Genomic DNA, 18,498 nt, shown 5'->3' with positions numbered 1-18,498 from the left:
ACATTGTACTCTGTAATATTCTCTCTATTAATATGTCTGCTTTAATGTAAGCTTACTAGGTCAGGAAAAGTCAATTAATCAAATCTACCTAGTCCATATTTAAGGTCATGGAAGGCATGGAGCTATTCCCAGCTGACACTGGGTACACGCTGGACAGCTTGCCAGTTTATCACAGGATGACACATAGTGACAGTGAACCATTCAGACTTACATTAACACCTATGGTCAATTTAGAGTGAAAACCCATGGAGATAGAGGGAGCACATTAAATGCCCCACAGAAAGACCCATAATAGATCTTAATGGTTCAACAAAGCTTTGCTATTTCCAACTCCTTCAAATGGCTGAAAAACGCATTTGTTATGCTTCACTTTATGGAATGTGACAGGATTGTTTTTAAAATCCTTTGATCATTAAGTCATATTATGATTGTTTTCAAAGCAATACAGTGCACTTCATTTCATCCCAGTGGCATGGGCTAAAATGTCATGTTTCAGTCACTGTAATAAAATGTAATCCGAGGTGTGGAATGCAGCAATAAGTTTGAGCAGGACAAGTTCAGAGATGAGTCCATTGTTTAAGGCTAAAGACAAGTGAAAGCATGGACTAATTGCTTAAGGACAATGTTTTTCTTAGGGCACTGAGCCATGGCTGCCGCTGCGTGGAGCTGGACTGTTGGGATGGAGATAATGGACAACCCATTATATACCATGGACACACACTCACCTCCAAAGTGCCTTTTGTCAAAGTCATTGAGACTATCAATGAGTATGCTTTTAAAGTGAGTATATTACTAATATCTGATAAGTCAAGTAAGTCATATATCAAGTAAATCATATAGCAGCTACAAAGTCCTGCAAAGGTCCAATTCCATCTGATCTCAGAAACTAAGCAGGGTCAGACCTCCCTAACGGAGAAAAATAATTCCTTTAACTGATTAAAATATGCTATGCAGTAATTTGTCTTGGTCACATGCCGGGATATTTGGTACTAGTTGGTAATAGTAATATGTTCAATAATATGTTCAGTAATATGTTGCAATATGTTCAGATACGTGTAAAATAATTTGTAAATTGATTAACAAATGTGTGTGGACAAATCTACATGGTATAAGAGTTATATGTACATATTGCCAGAATTCATGACAATTTTCTTCCCTTCCTTGCTTTATGCTTTATCAAAAATTCTGACTTTGTAAAGTCATCTATCTCCATTTCTCTTAGGCTTCTCCTTACCCCCTGATTATATCTCTGGAGAACCACTGTTCTGTGGAGCAACAGGCAATAATGGCTCAACACTTGCAATCCATCCTGAGAGACAAACTGCTCACTAAGCCCCTTGATGGTCTCGCGTCACAGAACCTGCCTTCTCCAGAGGTAAGGAGTCACTGTTCATTACCCAGATGAACAAGAAGCAATGCTTCTATGACACTAAAAGTTTTAAGTAGAACACAGATTATGCTTGTGTGCCCCAGAATCACATCCCATATTCTCACCTAATAGCACCTTTTTTGGAGATGTAGTTAATCAGAAGTGTAAAATATTATGGTTTTAAGAGTACAAATAACCTCAGACACCTGTGGCTGGAGAAGAAAGGAACCTAGGACATTGAATGGGTCATATTATCATAAAATTACATATTTGCCAAATGGGGCTGTATAGGATACAACATCTTCTGTACAGAGACTCTGAAATCATATATGGGAAAACATACAACAAAAAAAAATCATGAAGAAAAGGACAAACACCAAAAGATTCCTTTTCAAAAATCAGACAAACGTACAACATATATTTTATACAGCAAATAGATTCTCGATTGTAAAGATATATCGAGGACATAATTTAGGCCAATGAGGAACTTGCCGTGCAGTTACTATATTTTCTGGACTATCGGTCCCCCTTATTTTAATTCAATTCCATTCAATTCAATTTTATTTGTATAGCGCCAACTCACAATACAAATCATCTCAAGGCACTTTACAAAAACTAAAACTAAAAACCCAACAAATCCCTTATGAGCAAGCACTTGGCGACAGTGGAGAGGAAAAACTCCCTTTAACCTCCAGCAGTACCGGGCTCAGTTTTGGCGGCCATCTGCCTCGACCGGTTGGGGTGAGTGGATAGAGCAGAGAGAAAAGAACAGCAACAATAAACAACAAATAGACACTGCAGGTTGGTGGGGCCATCACACATCAGCGATATACAGCTCCAGGACCAGGGACAGAGGTACAGAGAGAGAGAACAGACAGAGAGGGAGAGAGCACAAACTAGGGGAGAGAGAGGCTCTGCCTCCCATTCTGCTTTTGGAAACTCTGGAAACCACAAGTAGACCTGCACTCTGAGAGCGAAGTGGTCTATTGGGATAATATGATACTATGCGGTCTTTAAGGTATGAAGGAGCTTGATCACGAAGGGATTTGTATGTGAGGAGAAAGATTTTAAATTCTGTTCTGTATTTTACAGAGAGCCAATGAAGAGAAGCTAATATAGGAGAAATATGATCTCTCTTGCTAGTTCCTGTCAGGACTCTGGCTGCAGCATTCTGGATTAACTGGAGGCTTTTTATGGAGATACTGGGATATCCAGATAGTAATGAGTTACAATAATCTAGCCTTGAGGTAACAAATGCATGGACCAGTTTTTCTGCATCATTTTGAAACAGGATGTTCCTAATTTTGGCAATGTTGTGCAGGTGAAAGAATGCAGTTCTAGAGATTTGTTTTATGTGTGAGTTAAAGGATATGTTCTGGTCAAAAATAACTCCAAGGTTTTTCACATTAGTGATGGAGGCCAGGGCTATGCCATCTAAAGTAGCTATAATTTTAGAAAAGTTATTTCTGAGGTTTTTAGGCCCAAATACAATAACTTTTGTTTTCTCTGAATTTAAAAGTAGAAAGTTACTGGTCATCCAGGCCTTTATGTCAATTAGACACGCTTGAAGTCTGGTTAACTGGTTTGTGTTAACAGGTTTTAGTCCTCCGGCTTGTCATGTAAGTTATATAGGAAAGTGATTTAGGCTATATGTATATATTTACACAAATTTTGTGAAGTAGTCACTAGTGTTATATGGCACTCTTGATTCAATTAAATACTGTGCCGCTAAAAACGAAAAAACGCATAACTGGATTTCTAGTTTTTTAGGTCAAAACGTTTCACTTAGCTTTTAGCATGTAGCTTCATCAGGAAGGCTGGTATGGAATCTCAAATTTATCTTTCAGGTTGGTTTCATTCCACACCTAGTCCCATAGACTCATTAGGTGAGCTATATAAATCAGGTGAGAGTAGTTAGACCCACACTCCTAAGTTGGTTTCACTTCACACCTGGCCTGATTAGGTTCGCTATACCTGTACTCACTTCAGTAGAAGTCTAATAGTAGTCTAATCCTTTGGAGTAGAAGTCTAATAGTAGACTCATGTGACCCCCTCTGATGTACCACAGGACCTGGGTGCAGGGTGCGTCCTCCCTGAAAGACATTTGAGGTGTCTATTTTTTAGGGTGAACCTCAGTGTGTTGGTGGGTTTGAAGTGAACTGGTATCTGATGCTTCCCAAAAATCCTTTTAAGCCTCTCTGAAAAAGAGGAGGCTTAAAACCCCTAACCCTACATAGGGAATGACCAGGTTTTTTCTCTGTGGCTCTTGAGTCTTTGTCTCTTGTTTTCCTGGATGCTGCCTTGTTGAAAGCCTTGTTGTTGAGAGCTGTCTTCAAGTGTGTGTAAGCCAGGTCTACACAGAGGTTTTTAATCTCAGTGGGACCCTCCTGGAAAAATAAAGATAAGAATAAAGAAATATAAATAAAGAATAAAATAAATGAACAGAAATAATTCTTAAATGTTCTGGAATGTAAAACTGAATACATTTAGTGGTACAGAGGTAATGGTAGAAGTAGCACATTAGTGCTGTAGAGTCATTACTGCTGTAGTTTCAGGTGTAGCTCTAGTGGCATTGTTAGAATGTCAATTATCAGTCCGATTATCAAACAAACTGAAAACGTACATGTTCCTTATGTCTTTTGTGTATACAGGACATTAAGGGTAAAATCCTGGTGAAGGGGAAGAAGGAGCATATGGTGGGTTGCTCATCTAGCTCTTCAGACCTGAGCAGCTCAGATGAGGAGGCCAGTCAGACTGAAGGCAAATCCACTAAAAAGAAAGAGGAGGTGGGAACAATTCCATCAGGTCATATTTATCCCAGCAGCAGTCTCTCTCTCTCGCTCTCTCTCTCCAATTATTTAAATATGGCTGGCTGGGGTGGGGGAGAGCAGATGTATACGCTACACCAAAATATTTTCTCCATATGATACCACAAAATGTTGAAAGTAGTAATGAGTGGTTTGTATGTGTCTCATCCTAGTCTGGTGTGTCTAAGCTGAGTCCAGAGTTGTCAGAGCTGGTGGTGTACACTCGCAGTGTTCCTTTTAAAACTTTTCAACAAGCTGCCAAAAACCCAGCCACCGACATGTCCTCTTTTTCTGAAAGTGAAGCTCTCAGGCACATTAAGGAGTCAGGTATGGTGTGTATGTACCATGGTTATCACTATCTGCAGTTACAAACAGGTTGTTAAAAATTAAAAGGGCCATTTCTGTGATATTGTCATCGTTAAAACCAGGTTGGAACTTCTCAGCAATAGTATTTAGGTCAATGTATGATTGTAGCTGGCTATTAACTATCGTTTCTAACACCTTTGATAGAAAGGGCAGCCTAGCAATAGGTCTGAAGTTTGCCAGTACAGTAGGATCAACATTGTTCTTTTCAATGAGCGGCAACTGCCTGTTTAAAATCAGTAGGGACACAACCAGACTTTAAAGAGCATTCTGAGGCCCAGTAATCTCAAAGACCTACTTAAATAGATGAGGAGGGAAGGTGTCTGTATGATATTGAAAAATTTGAAAAAGCGTTGAGGCAAGGTACAAGACCACTGGAATCCTGTGGATTAATAAGATAATTGAGTTAGAAACTTGGAGACAATCCTGCCATTTTATTTCTGCACGTCTGCACGCACATCTGACCTCAGGATTGTTTCATGGCTCTGTTTCTGGCTTAGCGTAACAGAGCTTGGCGATCACACACCAAGAGCAAAAATGTCTCAGCATAAATCACAAAGCAGCACTGTAGCAAACACTCTAGTAAACAGACCAGACAGGCAGGTCACCTTACACACTGGCGCTATCTTGAAAGTTTTATCTGGACCAATTGGCTTTTGCTTATTCTGCCTCTCCAGGGATATCATTTGTGCGTCACAACAGTTACCAGCTCAGCAGGATCTACCCCTCTGGCCAGCGCTTCCAGTCCTCCAACTACAATCCTCAGGAGATGTGGAATGCAGGCTGTCAGATTGGTGAAAGTTTATTTTATGTTTTTTAAGTCATAAAAGAAGCAGACTGAACATGTATAGTCATTTAGAAACACACCACTTATTGTGTTAAGCATACTACATGCTGCTAACACAGTGGTGTGGGGCTTTCTCCAGTTGCTCTGAACTTCCAAACACCTGGCGAGCAGATGGACCTAAACCAAGGCAGATTCCTGCAGAATGGTCAGTGTGGATACGTTCTAAAGCCGTCCTTCATGTGCCAGCCTAACACTACCTTCAATCCAGAGAATGTTGGTGGAGGTCCTGGCCACAGACCTGTCCAGCTTACTGTTCGGGTAAGATTACACAAAACAAGTTAATTTGCATTTCAAACTATTTTCCTGAAGATTGAACTTTGAAACATGAATGGATGTTCTTGTTGAAAATGCTGTTAGGGAGTGTTGTTGAAGAAAAATCTCAGATTCAGAAGGAAAGATTTTGAAATATCACTGTCATCCTCAGGGCTTAAGTTTAAGCTGTGTTTATACATATGGCTCAACACTATAACTGATCACCAAAAGGATATAAAGTGCACCTAAACCTTTGTTTTATGTTTAAAAAGAATTATGACAATATGTCAGTCATGTCAAATACAATGAATTACATAGAGTAAGTCAAGACTCTCAAAAAATGGGTAAGGTAATGGAGCATTTATATTTATATTATTGTCTGGATAGTTTCCTGTAATATATAAATATTACACAGTACTACAATACAGCAAAACAAAGGGAAACAAAACACTGACACAGATACTGTGTAAATGTTTCAACAAAAAAAATGTATTGTGGAAACTATATTTACAAATAATGTATTATGTTATTGTAACAAAAATCACAACATATAGAATGATAGTGCTACAATAAAGAACTGACATATTTTGACAATTACATGATGTAATGCGCAAGTGATTATGTGAAAATTATGTGTATAATTCTTAGAAGTATATTTAAATTATATACAATTGTACTGAATCATCTTCTTTTCCTTTTGGCTGCTCCCTTCAGGGGTTGCCTCAGCGAATCATCCGCCTCCATTCAACCCTATCCTCTGCATCCTCCTCACCCACACCAACTATCCTCATGTCCTCCTTCACTACATCCAAGAACCTCCTCTTTGGTCTCCTCCTCTTTTAACAAAGAATTGAACACAGGCTTTATAACATCGATGGCTTCCTGTTTTAAAGGGTATTTTACAAGGCCTGTACTCTGATTTTGGATGTACTATCAGAGGCTCTGCATTTTTACAAGGCCTACATCATATTTATAGGCTGCTCAGAGAGATCTTGGAATTTGTTCGAGCTCTGGTAGTAAACTAGTTTCTGTGATGGTAAAGGCTGCAGATTAGCGGTGTTCTGGCTATTAATGAGCTCAACTGTTCTACAAACTTATACAACTGATGTAAATAGTGTACGATGTACATCACCTTTCTGACTGTACTCTGTCCTAGGATCTGATGCTGTTGGTTGAAACACCTCGAGGACCAGCAAGCTCTGTAACCAGTAGTTTAGGTCTTTTCCAACTCCAGTCAATAGGTTTTGGCAGTGGGATCAGTGGAGTGTTTCCTGTGAAAAGTTCTTTCTGGATAGGGGAAAGAAGAAAAGAGGCAACAGCAGCAGTCTTTGCCCAATAGACCTGTCAAATCTATCACTTCCACTTCCTTATTTTCTACCTTTCACAGTCTTTCATATTCAACTTACTCTGTCCTTCATATGACTTTCCTGTCAGCCAGGAACACCTTTTGTTTCTTTTCTCTATTTCTCTTGGACAAAGACCTGTGTTGCTCTGCGCACAATCTCTTTCTTCTTCTTTTTAAGTTTATCTTTTAAACAACGCTAACTGTCGACTACTCAGACTAAACACCACAGGAAACCCCAGCTCCCACCAGTTGCTTACAACTTGAGTTGTACTTTTTTCTAATTTCTTAATTTAACAGTGACAAATAAGTTGGTAGACCAGACCCTGGCCAGGCGTTTCTCTCCATTTTAGTACCCAATACTATTCTCTAGTAGCCGTTCTCTCTTGTTATCTTTCCTCGTGGGACCCAGTCCCTTTACTGTGCTGCATACAACTGTAATTAATAACACAACGGTGTCTATCAAGACAATCGCGGGAAACAAGACACCCCTCTATTTTTTTGTTAATTGTGAACTAGTAGCTGTGTATTTAGTACCTACTCTGGTGTAGTGGCATTTTTAAGACAGTAGAGGGCACTACTGCTCGGTGGATCCACTGAGAGGAACATTGGTTAGTGACCTAGCTGAGTGCTTCAGTATTAAACAAGCACTGGCTTTGGCAAGAATATTATGTCTGTTCCTCTTCATTAATCCACAGATCCACAGGGCCTTATGGCTTGTGTATCACTTGCTGCCGGCACAGATTTCCCCTAGGTCTGGCGCCGGTAACAATTGGGGGATTGTCCGGGATCCGTGTAGTGCATCTACCTGGTGAAACAGTTGCTGAAACGACGTGAATTAGTGTCCACGACTTCAGGGAAGGCTGCAAGTTACTTCATCACCCAGAGAGCGGGTGTCACCTGTGTCACGTCGGCATGGTCATAGTAACACCACGGCGGATGCTGGTCTGCAGGATCCAGAAGCGACTTTCTGATTTGAGCACGGATCAGCTGCTGACCATTGCAAATGCAATCGATGACAGTGGTGCAGCTAGCAACATTGACAGTTTAAGCGAAACAGAACTGTATGAACTGATTGTTGATTACATAAGGAGTGACAAACTAAGAGTTCTTGAGGATGAAGGCATGGCTCAGCTTCTCCTGCTTCATGACATGCTGAGTGACATGTTGGCGGTACCAGAGGCCGCCAAAGAGACTGTTGCTGAGAAGACAAAACCCACATCAGCTGAAGAGTCATCACACCACCAGACAATTACTCCAATCAGACATTCTCACCCACACACGTGGACAGAGACATTCCCACACTTCCAACACTTAAGGACAGAGACACTCCTACCCTGTCTCCAGGTATGGCAGGAGAAGCAGGAACACCAGCCAGAAATTCAGCTGGGCTAGCATCAGCCAAGTCACACCCAGCAGGTACCTCTCCTGGTAGGGTGAGGTCTTCATCCCACTTGGAAGACCAGGTATTAAGGATAAATGATGTTGCAGCTCTGCTTCCACGCGGGCAGTGGGCATATTTCTGATTTTGGTTCTGATGTGTCATATAATAGTCTGTGTAAACAAATTGATGGTGGTTTACAAGAAGGTTTCACTGAGTCTGACATAATCCGTACAGTGCTAAAAGTAATGAAACCTGGTACATTTAAGGATATGTTAACTAACAAAGATGACTTAACTGTTGAAGAGCTAAAGAGATTTCTTCGCTCTCACATCCGAGATAAAAGTAGTACTGAGCTCTTTCAAGAGTTAAGTAATGCTAAATATGAAGGACAAAGAGAGCCCACAACAGTTTCTGTATAAAAACATGGGTTTAAAGCAATGTGTCCTCTTTGAGTCACAACAACCAGGTGCAGATTTTAGCTATGACAGGAAGCTGGTCCAGGGAACCTTCTTTCATGCATTGTACCAAGGGTTAAATGAAAACAACTACTATGTCAGACATGACCTTAAACCCCTACTTACAGACTTGCAGGTTAGTGATGACTTCCTGTTAGAGCAGATAACCAAGTCCACTAGAGAGAAGGCTGAAAGACTATGGCGCCTTGGCAAGATTAAACCTTGACCAGTAACTGTTAGTGCAGCTCAGCTTGACAGTGACTCAGCTAGGCAAGCTAAAATTGACATGCAGTTGCAAGCTAATGGGGCTGCTATTGCTCGCTGACCAAACATCTGGCTCAGACGGTAAGATCTCCTGACAGTGCAGCACACGGACACGCCTGCTCACAAACAAACCACCCTAAAGTACCTACAAACGAGACCAAGGGCAGATGCCAGGACTGTGTGCAAAAAAATAATATGAGCTGTTTTCACTGCTTTGTCTGTGGTCAAACTGGACACGGGGCCATCGGTTGCTTGCAGAGAAGAATGCTGGGAAACGGGGGGAGGTCATTGGAGAGGGGCAGCCAGTGACCAGAGTAACAGAAGAGCCCCCCCCCCCAGCACAGACCTAAGTCAGCTATCCCTATAAACCAAGATGAAATGAGTCAATCACCACCAAGTAAATGCTTGGCACAATTAATTGGAAAGAGATGCATGGTCTCGTGTGCCATCAACGGTGTCCCCCTCCAAATGCTGCTGGACTCAGGTGCTCAAGTGACCATGGTAGGGAAAACCTGGATTGAGAAAGCATTTCCCAACATTCAAATCCAGTCCCTGGAGTCCCTTCTTTCAGATCAGCCATTACAAGTGACTGCAGCTAATGGAACAGATGTACCCTTTGATGGGTGGGCAGATGTTAAACTCCAGATCCGTGGTGATAACTGTGGACATGTCACCATACAAGTACCATTACTTGTTAGTCAGAACTGTCTCAACTGTCCGGTTTTGGGTAGCAATATCTTAACAGAGATAATCAAATCTAACAAAGAGCAGAGGGGTGAGGCTGATATTACAGCCTTGCTTAAAGAGGCGTTGAGTGTCAGCGACAGTAGAGTGGAGGCTAAAGTTTCAGCTCTTCAGATGTTGACTTCTGATGAAGAAGCAACTGAGTGCAGTGTAAGAATAGGGAAGAAAGGTGTAATGATACCAGCAGTCAGATCTGTGAGGTGAAGTGCAGTCAGGGAATGGCCAAGTGGCGGATTAATGTTCTCTCAACCAAATGTTGTGAGTAACTGTCCTGAGGGATTAGAACTGTTCTTGGCTTTGGTAGATGTTCCTTGTGGATTAACAAAAATTGTGAAAGTCCCCATTCAGAACCTCACTAAGCATGATATTTATCTCAATAAGAGAATAAGATTCTAGGCACATTAGAGGAAGTTACTGAAGTGAAGCCAGCTAAATGTTTTCCTGGTTGTTCAGAGTCAATGTGTAAACCCACAGTGAACACATGTGCAGCTCGGTTAAACACAGGCAACCAGGGAATTACATCCGTCAACTACAAGACAAAAGAGAAATGGCATCCTCCTGTCGATTCGTCACATCTCCATCAGGATGAGCAAAAGATAGTGACAGACATGTTGTACGAGGAGTCGGATGTTTTTGTTAAGAGTGATTCTGATATTGGTTGCATTCCAAATTTGCAAGTGAACATTCATTTAACAGATCAAACACCAGTTCAGACATCCTACAAATGCAATCCCTAAGCCCCTGTACAAAGAGGTAAAGGAATATGTGCAGAACCTGCTCAATAATGGCTGGATCAGGAAGTCCACCTCACCATACTCATCTCCCGTGGTTTGTGTCAGAAAAAAAGATAAGAGCTTACAGCTGTGTGTTGACTTTAGGGGGCTGAACTGCAAAACCGTCCCTGACCACCACCCACTTCCACGCATTCAGGACCTGCTGGATAATCTTGTGGGTTACTCATGGTTTTCAATCCTAGACCAAGGTAGTGCTTATCATCAGGGTTTCGTTGATGAAGGTTCTAGACACCTGACTGCCTTTAGCACACCTTGGGGCCTGTATGAGTGGATCCGCCTCCCCTTTGGCCTAACCAATGCCCCAGCAGCATTTCAGAGGTGCATGGAAGGAGCTCTTGAGGGTCTGAGGTATGAGTGCTGTTCACCATACCTGGACCACGTTGATGATCTGAGGTGGGTCCTGTGTCGCCTCCGAAAACATGGTATCAAACTACGTCCAAAAATGTGAACTGTTCAAACATCAGATTAGATATTTAGGGTGTCTGGTGACAAGTGAAGGTGTCCAAATAGACCCCAGGGATCTTGAGATAGTCCTGCAATTAAAGGACAGAGAGCCAAAAAATGTAGGAGAGGTCCGAGCGATTTTGGGGTTTCTAGGTTATTATAGAACCTTCATACAAGACTTTTCAAGAATAGCCAGACCATTGTTCATGCTAACAGGGAGCCCTGGTGCATCTAGCCAGGGACCAGCCTCAGCAGGGTCAAAAGCCAAGAGAAGGGGGACCAACGGGGGTCAGCTCCCATCCAAAGCACCTGTGCAGTGGACATCAAAACATAGCGAAGAATTACCATTTCCATTCTGGCAAGCTTGAGTTCCTGGTGTTGAAATGGGCAATTTTTGATAAATTCAGGGATTATCTCTATTAGACTCACACTTGACAGAGGCATATTATATACACAGACAGGACAACGGAAGTAACTGGTTCTCCCCAGTAAGCTAAAGATGACAGTTCTAAAACACTTGCATGATGATACGGGACACATTGGTGCAGATAAAGTCATCAACTTGGCTAGAGAGAGGTTCTATTGGCCTTTCATGCAGCAAGATATTGAAAACTATGTAATTCGTGAGTGTCCTTGTATCAAGCAGAAACAACCAACTATTCCAGAGAGAGCACCAATGGATTCAATCACAACGAGTGCCCCTTTCGAGCTCATCTCTGTTGATTACCTCCATCTGGAACCAAGTAAAGGTGGCTATGAGTACATTGTAGTTTTGGTAGATCACTTTACTCAAACCACCCCATATCACCCGCAAGGGAATCCTGTGGAATGCCTGAATCGGACACTTCTGCAGATGCTTCGTACTCTGCATGAGGAGAAAAAGTCTGAGTGAAAGGATCATTTACCACATATTCTTCACGCGTACAATTGTACGAGACACGAAGCAACAGGCTATTCACCTTTTTTCCTCCTATATGGTAGAAATCCACGCTTGCCTGTTGATTTGCTTTTTGAGCCCTGAACGGGAACAACAGTCCACACAAGTGTATGCGCAGAAGTGGGCTTCTCGAATGCAGGAGGCATATAAGATTGCCTCAGAAAACAATAAGAAGTGCTCAATGAAAGGGAAGAAATATTATGACTGCCATGTTAAAGGCATTGTGCTGCAGCTGGGGGATCGAGTGCTTCTCAGAAACCGGTCAGAACGAGGTGGTCCAGGAAAACTTCGCGCTTACAGGGAAAAGAGAGTCCATCGTGTTATTGAGAGAATTGGAGATGGACCAGTGTACCGGGTTCAGTCAGAGACAGGTGACAAACCACTACATGTCTTGCATCGAAACTTGTTATTAGCAGTAAATGACTTGCCTTTGGAGAAAGATGAGCAGAGTAAACAGGTGCAAAAAGAAAGGCGGAAACAGGGAAAATGAGACAATGGAGCAGACCATTCATCAGACCATTCTGATGAAGAGGAGGAATACACTTACTGCCTCAGAACTGTACTGGTGTATGAAAAGAAGAAAATCAGACCCCTATTGCCCCAGATAACACTGAACAGTGAGCTGAGAGCTATAGCTCCAGAGTTCTGGCCTATGACAACAGCAGCTGAGACAATTGAAAGGCAGTACCAAAGCATGCCTCACTCTGTGGTCATCCCAGAGCCAGAACAACCTCCAGCACCTATTGGAACACCACCACTTGAAGAACAGGTGAATCAAGAGAACAATGATGCTGGGGAGGATGCTGGCCTGGAGGAACACGGGGATGATGGAGAAGCTGCTACTGCAGGACCGTCAGATGAGAACGTGACTGTGAGAAGATCAACTCGAGTTGTGAAACCTCAAGAAATGTTCACATAATATAATCATCTTGGGCAGCCTTCATACCAGCCCTGGAGACCAGGGGCTAATATGATGTTTACCTATGTCCCTTACCCCTCACCAGCCTACCCCACTTTTTCTGAATGTTACCACCCCACACTCACATGGACGTATTAAGCACGTGACAAGACATGTAAACCATAGCAGACTGAATACTTTTCAGACTTTTGACATTTACACATTAGTGTTTGCTTAGTTCCAGATGTCAGGAGACATCTCTTAAAGTAGGGGAGAGTGTAGCAGGTTGGATTTGCTATATGTTTAGTTTCGATAGAAACAAGACACCCCTCTATTTTTTTTTTTAATTGTGAACTAGTAGCTGTGTATTTAGTACCTACTCTGGTGTAGTGGCATTTTTAAGACAGTAGAGGGCACTACTGCTCGGTGGATCCACTGGGAGGAACATTGGTTAGTGACCTAGCTGAGTGCTTCAGTATTAAACGAGCACTGGCTTTGGCAAGACCATTATGTCTGTTCCTATTCATTAATCCACAGATACACAGGGCCTTATGGCTTGTGTATCACTTGCTGCCGGCACAGATTTCCCCTAGGTCTGGCGCCGGTAACACAAACAACTGTAATTAATAACACAACGGTGTGTATCAAGACAACCGCGGGACCCAGTCCCTGTACTAGCGCTGCATACAACTGTTAGTAATAACACAACGTTGTCTATCAAGATAAACCGCGGGACGCAGTCCCTTTATTTGTAGGGGAGACCGGGTATGGTTGTAACACTTTTTGCTTCAATACCTCTAACTCACTGAATTTTTGAGTTAGAATTCTCAAACTTTTATACAGAGTACCCACAATTGTTGACTACAAATGACACCAATTCAAGCGCCTGCAAGAGTATCACAGACCTTGTGAGCGGATGTCAAATACATCCGCTCAATGTTCCTTTGTTACAACCTACCCCACTACCGGGTTAGGTTGTAACACATACTGGGGTACAGGCAAAGAAAGAAAAAAACAGAGGCCACACAATGTGATAGTCTTAAAATGGCCTTTAATGAGGTTTATTGAAATCAGAGAACAATCCAGAACAATGTCTGTCTCTTTCTCAGTCAGTCAGTCCATAATACAGGTCTGCTGCCTGAGTCAAATAGTCAGCCAACTTTTTCTCTTGCATCTCAGAGAAAACTTTGTTGTTGCAGTGTTGTTACAGTGTTGAACCTACACTGGGAAGGTCACTGGACCCCTGGTCTCTCAGCTTCTGCAATGATTTGCAGTATCTGCTCAATGTTACATGGCAGATCCCATGTGCCTTCGCAACTGATCTGACTGACTTGTGCATATAGTCTGCCTTTCCCTGTGACCTCATCAGATGCTACTTTTAAAACATTGGCAGGCACATCTCTGTCAGTCTTTCTCTTCCACTGCCTAGGCATTCTGTTAATCTATTAAAATGAAGAAAGTGGTGTTAGTTGTATGTAAGGGGATGGTTGTAACACTATTTAAAGATGTGTTACAACCCACCCCACCCATGTCAGCCATTGTTTAGCTAGCTGTATTAGCTCAGTGGCTTGAAATTCATTCAAGTCATATGATTATAACTGCAATAGTTTAAGTACTAAACAAAATTTTTTTCTTGGTCAAAATAGCTTCTTTCTTACCTCAAAACCAGTTTTTTCTCTGTAGAATCTGCATGTGTATGTTTCCAGCCTTGACAACTACCCCGTACGATTGGGAAGGAAGCAGGCGAACACTGATATGATCATATGCCTCCTACCTTATCCCTGATTGGTGGAAGTGGTGGTGTTACAACTCTCCCCTTGTTACAACCATACGCGGTCTCCCCTACTGCATACAACAGTAATTAATAACACAACGGTTTCTACTAAGACGACGTCTCGTCAACTACTCAACCACATAGTAAGTCAGCGCTTTTCCTTACCGTAACGTTACCGGTCTCTGCTGCTCCGCCGTTGGTCCGTAGCAGACATTTGTCTGTCAAGGTATAAATTTCCCTCACATATCTAACATGAGCTGTCCCTCTGATGTACTCATTCCATCCTCATCACTCCCAGAGGGAACCTCAACATCTTCAGCTCTGCTACCTCCAGCTCTGCCTCCTGTCTTTTTCTCAGTGCCACTGTCTCTAAACCATACAACATTGCCGGTCTCACCACTGTCTTGTACACATTTCCTTTCATTCTTGCTGACACTCTTTTGTGACACAGCACACCTGACACGTTCCTCCACCCGTTCCAACCTGTTTGCACATGTACAATTGTACTGAATAATTTTCTTAAATGTCAATTTTTATTTAATTGCTTATTTTATTTTGAATTGTTTTATTTTTATAGTACTAAATCAGATTAAAAGGCACTTTACCAAAACAAATCCCTTCAAGCATAAAGAAAAAAAAACTCTCTACAGCAGCAGAAATGTCCAGTAGCATTTAGCTTTTTTGACAAAAAAAAAAACAAACAAAAAACATCAAAGTGAAAACAGGTGTCTAAACAATAAAAATTAAATAAAAATATGTAACGTTAAGTAAGTTATTGCATAAATATTCACCTCCTTTAACATAACTGATCTAATTCAACAGTGGTCCAGCCATTTGGTGCTAGTAGTAGTCTCACAAATAGTGAAATGGGGATCACCTGAGTGCAGTGAATGTGTCTCATGATTGTAGTATAATGACAGCAGGGTCCAGTCACTGGTTAATCAGTATGTCTGGCTACCAATACCCCAAGAAGACGAAAGAACACTCCAAGCAGGCTCTTCTTGCTCTATACTATAATCATCCATTACTAAAATTGAGACATCCCTATTGTTATTAAAGATTATTTCAGCTCAGCAGCTGCCCAAACCAGAATGGGACAAGCCCAGCTCCATTGTGGACCCTCAGGTGTGGGTGGAGATACATGGTGTGCCCATCGACAACAATAAGAAAAAAACCCATCATGTCAACAACAACGGTAAATACCTAACCCATTGATGAAGAGCCTTTGCCAGTTACAGCATTTAGGAATTTCTGCATATCTTTAGACTGTTGTACTGATGATAGAGTAGATAATGAAGACTTCTGAAAATCAAATAATGAACTTTGACTGAAAAACATTTTTGTCTAATTTTGCAATTATAGAATAATGATTCCTGCTTATATTAGTGCTTAGACTAGTGTAGGTAAAACTATATTGTGAGTGGGTATAGAAAAAAAAAAATCAGATGGGTTTACCTGCAAGTTACCCTAGATTTATGAATTACTACACAGTCCTAGTTTTTATAATGGAAGCAAACCAGGGAGTTAGTCACACTGTATATACAGTGACAAACAGAGCACTATGACACAGGAGACTACTGTTCGTTATCTGACTTATCTTCATACTGTCTTAAAAAGCTATTTTTTTGCTGTTACTAAGACTGTTTCTGAACTGCTTCTTTATTATTGTAAGCATAAACTGGTATCAATACAAGTCTGTAAAAAACACTTTTTTCTGTTTTAGGCTTTAACCCACGGTGGGACTGTACCTTTAACTTTACCATCCATGTTCCTGATTTGGCTCTGGTTCGCTTCATGGTGGAAGATCATGACTATACCTCAAGAAATGACTTTCTAGGACAGTATACTCTACCTTTCACAAGTCTCCGCACAGGTGTGTATGGGGATGCTAAAGTGCAGCTTACATGACACCTGTAGACTTATTTCAGGCTGAAAACACAGTAATCATTTGCGTTCCTGACCTTTGCAGGTTATCGTCATGTCCGATTGCTGAAGCTGAATGGCTCCAGTCTCTCGCCTGCCTCCCTCTTTATCCACATCAAGGTTACTGACTCTGTGAAAAGTCCTTCCAAATCGAACTCACCAGCCAGATCCCCAGCCAAATCTTACGCCAAAAATCACTAATCCTGTCTGTGGAAACACAAAGCATGGAAGCCACTAGATGTGATCCAAGTCAGTCTTTCAAATACTGATGGATCTGTATCATCCGTCAGTTCAATTTTCTAATTTTCTATTTTGCATTTGTAAGTGTACAATTAATTTTAACTACTTAACTCCTTCTGATACCCACAATACTCACAGCCTGTGTGAAATGTACCAGCAATCATAAATGACCATATAAAACTTTAAAAACAAAAATCGGGAGCTTGAGGCAGTATAGGAAACAATATAGGAGGCCAAGATTTGGGTTATAGAGGCACATTTTTTGAATATTTGTCAGCATCTTCTCCATTAACTATACCTATTTAGAGTCACATTGAAACACCCTGGACAGGTCACCCGTCCATCTCAGGGCAAAACAAGGACCATTGATTCTCAAAAAAAAAGCATTAAAGTAATTAAGCCTTAAGGTAATAAAGTATGGATGTGTCTCCATGTCATCACATACCTATGGTGCATACACATTGGAAATCATTTTATGTAAAGAAAAACATAATCTTACCTCTTCTGTATGCCCCCATAATGGCCTGGGACAGACAATTCAATTCAATTTTATTTTTATAGCGCCAAATCACAAAAGAAATCATCTCAAACAAAAAAACCCAACAAATCCCTTATGAGCAAGTACTTGGCAACAGTGGAGAGGAAAAACTCCCTTTAAAGGAAGAAAAACCTCCAGCAGAACTGGACTCAATTTGGGTGGCCATCTGCCTCAACCGGTTGGGGTGAGTGGATAGAGGAGAGAGAAAAGAACAGCAACAATAAACAACAAATAGACACTGCGGGTTGGTGGGGCCAGTAACTGCACATCAGCGATATACAGCTCCAGGACCGGGGTCACCTGCAAGAAGGTACAGAGAGAGAGGGAGACAGCACAAACTAGGGGAGAGAGAGAGCACAAGGTTAGTGACATACAGTGGTGTATATACATGTGAGGGGGTAGGAGAGGAAGAGAGGGGAAGGGACGGGAAGGGAGGGTTAGGGTAAGGGAACTCAGTGCACCAGTGGTCCTCGGGGAGTCTAGGCCTATAGCAGGGATGGTTCAGGGTTACCTGAAGCCAGCCCTAACAATATGCTTTGTCAAAGAGGAAGGTTTTAAGTCTAGCCTTAAAAGTACAGAGAGTGTCTGCCTCCTGAACCCAGACTGGGAGCTGGTTCCACAGGAGAGGAGCTTGATAGTTAAAGGCTCTGCCTCCCATTCTGCTTTTGGAATCTCTGGGAACCACAAGTAGACCTGGAGGCTTTTTATGGATACTGGGACATCCAGATAGTAATGAGTTGAGGTAACAAATACATGGACTAGTTTTTCTGCATCATTTTGAGACAAATTTTGGCAATGTTGCGCAGGTGAAAGAAGGCAGTCTAGAGATTTGTTTTATGTGTGAGTTAAAGGACATGTCCTGGTCAAAAATAACTCAAAGGTTTTTCACAGTAGTGCTGGAGGCCAGGGCTATGCCATCTAAAATAGCTATAATTTTAGAAAAGTTATTTCTGAGGTTTTTAGGCCCAAATACAATAACTTCTGTTTTCTCTGAATTTAAAAGTAGAAGGTTACTGGTCATCTAGGCCTTTATGTCAGTTAGACATGCTTGAAGTCTAGTTAACTGGTTTGTTTTAACAGGTTTAATAGATAGATACAACTGTGTATCTGCATAGCAGTGGTA

At 41.6% G+C, this 18,498-nt stretch overlaps 1 protein-coding gene across 1 annotated transcript in view; it reads left to right on the top strand.

Moving 5' to 3' along the window:
* Window positions 1-17,451, top strand: part of LOC113135968 (1-phosphatidylinositol 4,5-bisphosphate phosphodiesterase delta-3-A-like) — a 34,925-nt gene extending 17,474 nt beyond the window's left edge. Inside the window, exons 8-16 of the mRNA XM_026316369.1 lie at window positions 636-780; window positions 1,223-1,375; window positions 4,021-4,155; window positions 4,350-4,503; window positions 5,217-5,333; window positions 5,466-5,644; window positions 15,734-15,869; window positions 16,398-16,547; window positions 16,644-17,451. Coding sequence (XP_026172154.1) covers window positions 636-780; window positions 1,223-1,375; window positions 4,021-4,155; window positions 4,350-4,503; window positions 5,217-5,333; window positions 5,466-5,644; window positions 15,734-15,869; window positions 16,398-16,547; window positions 16,644-16,798 — 1,324 coding nt within the window. The 3' untranslated portion in view covers window positions 16,799-17,451. The remainder of the gene's footprint in view (window positions 1-635; window positions 781-1,222; window positions 1,376-4,020; window positions 4,156-4,349; window positions 4,504-5,216; window positions 5,334-5,465; window positions 5,645-15,733; window positions 15,870-16,397; window positions 16,548-16,643) is intronic.
* The last annotated feature ends 1,047 nt before the right edge of the window (window positions 17,452-18,498 follow it).

This window comes from Mastacembelus armatus, chromosome 19 (assembly GCF_900324485.2).
Source record: "Mastacembelus armatus chromosome 19, fMasArm1.2, whole genome shotgun sequence".
Lineage (NCBI taxonomy): Eukaryota > Metazoa > Chordata > Actinopteri > Synbranchiformes > Mastacembelidae > Mastacembelus > Mastacembelus armatus.
The sequence above is the reverse complement of the archived record's forward strand: the minus strand, read 5'-3'. Positions and strand labels throughout refer to the sequence as shown.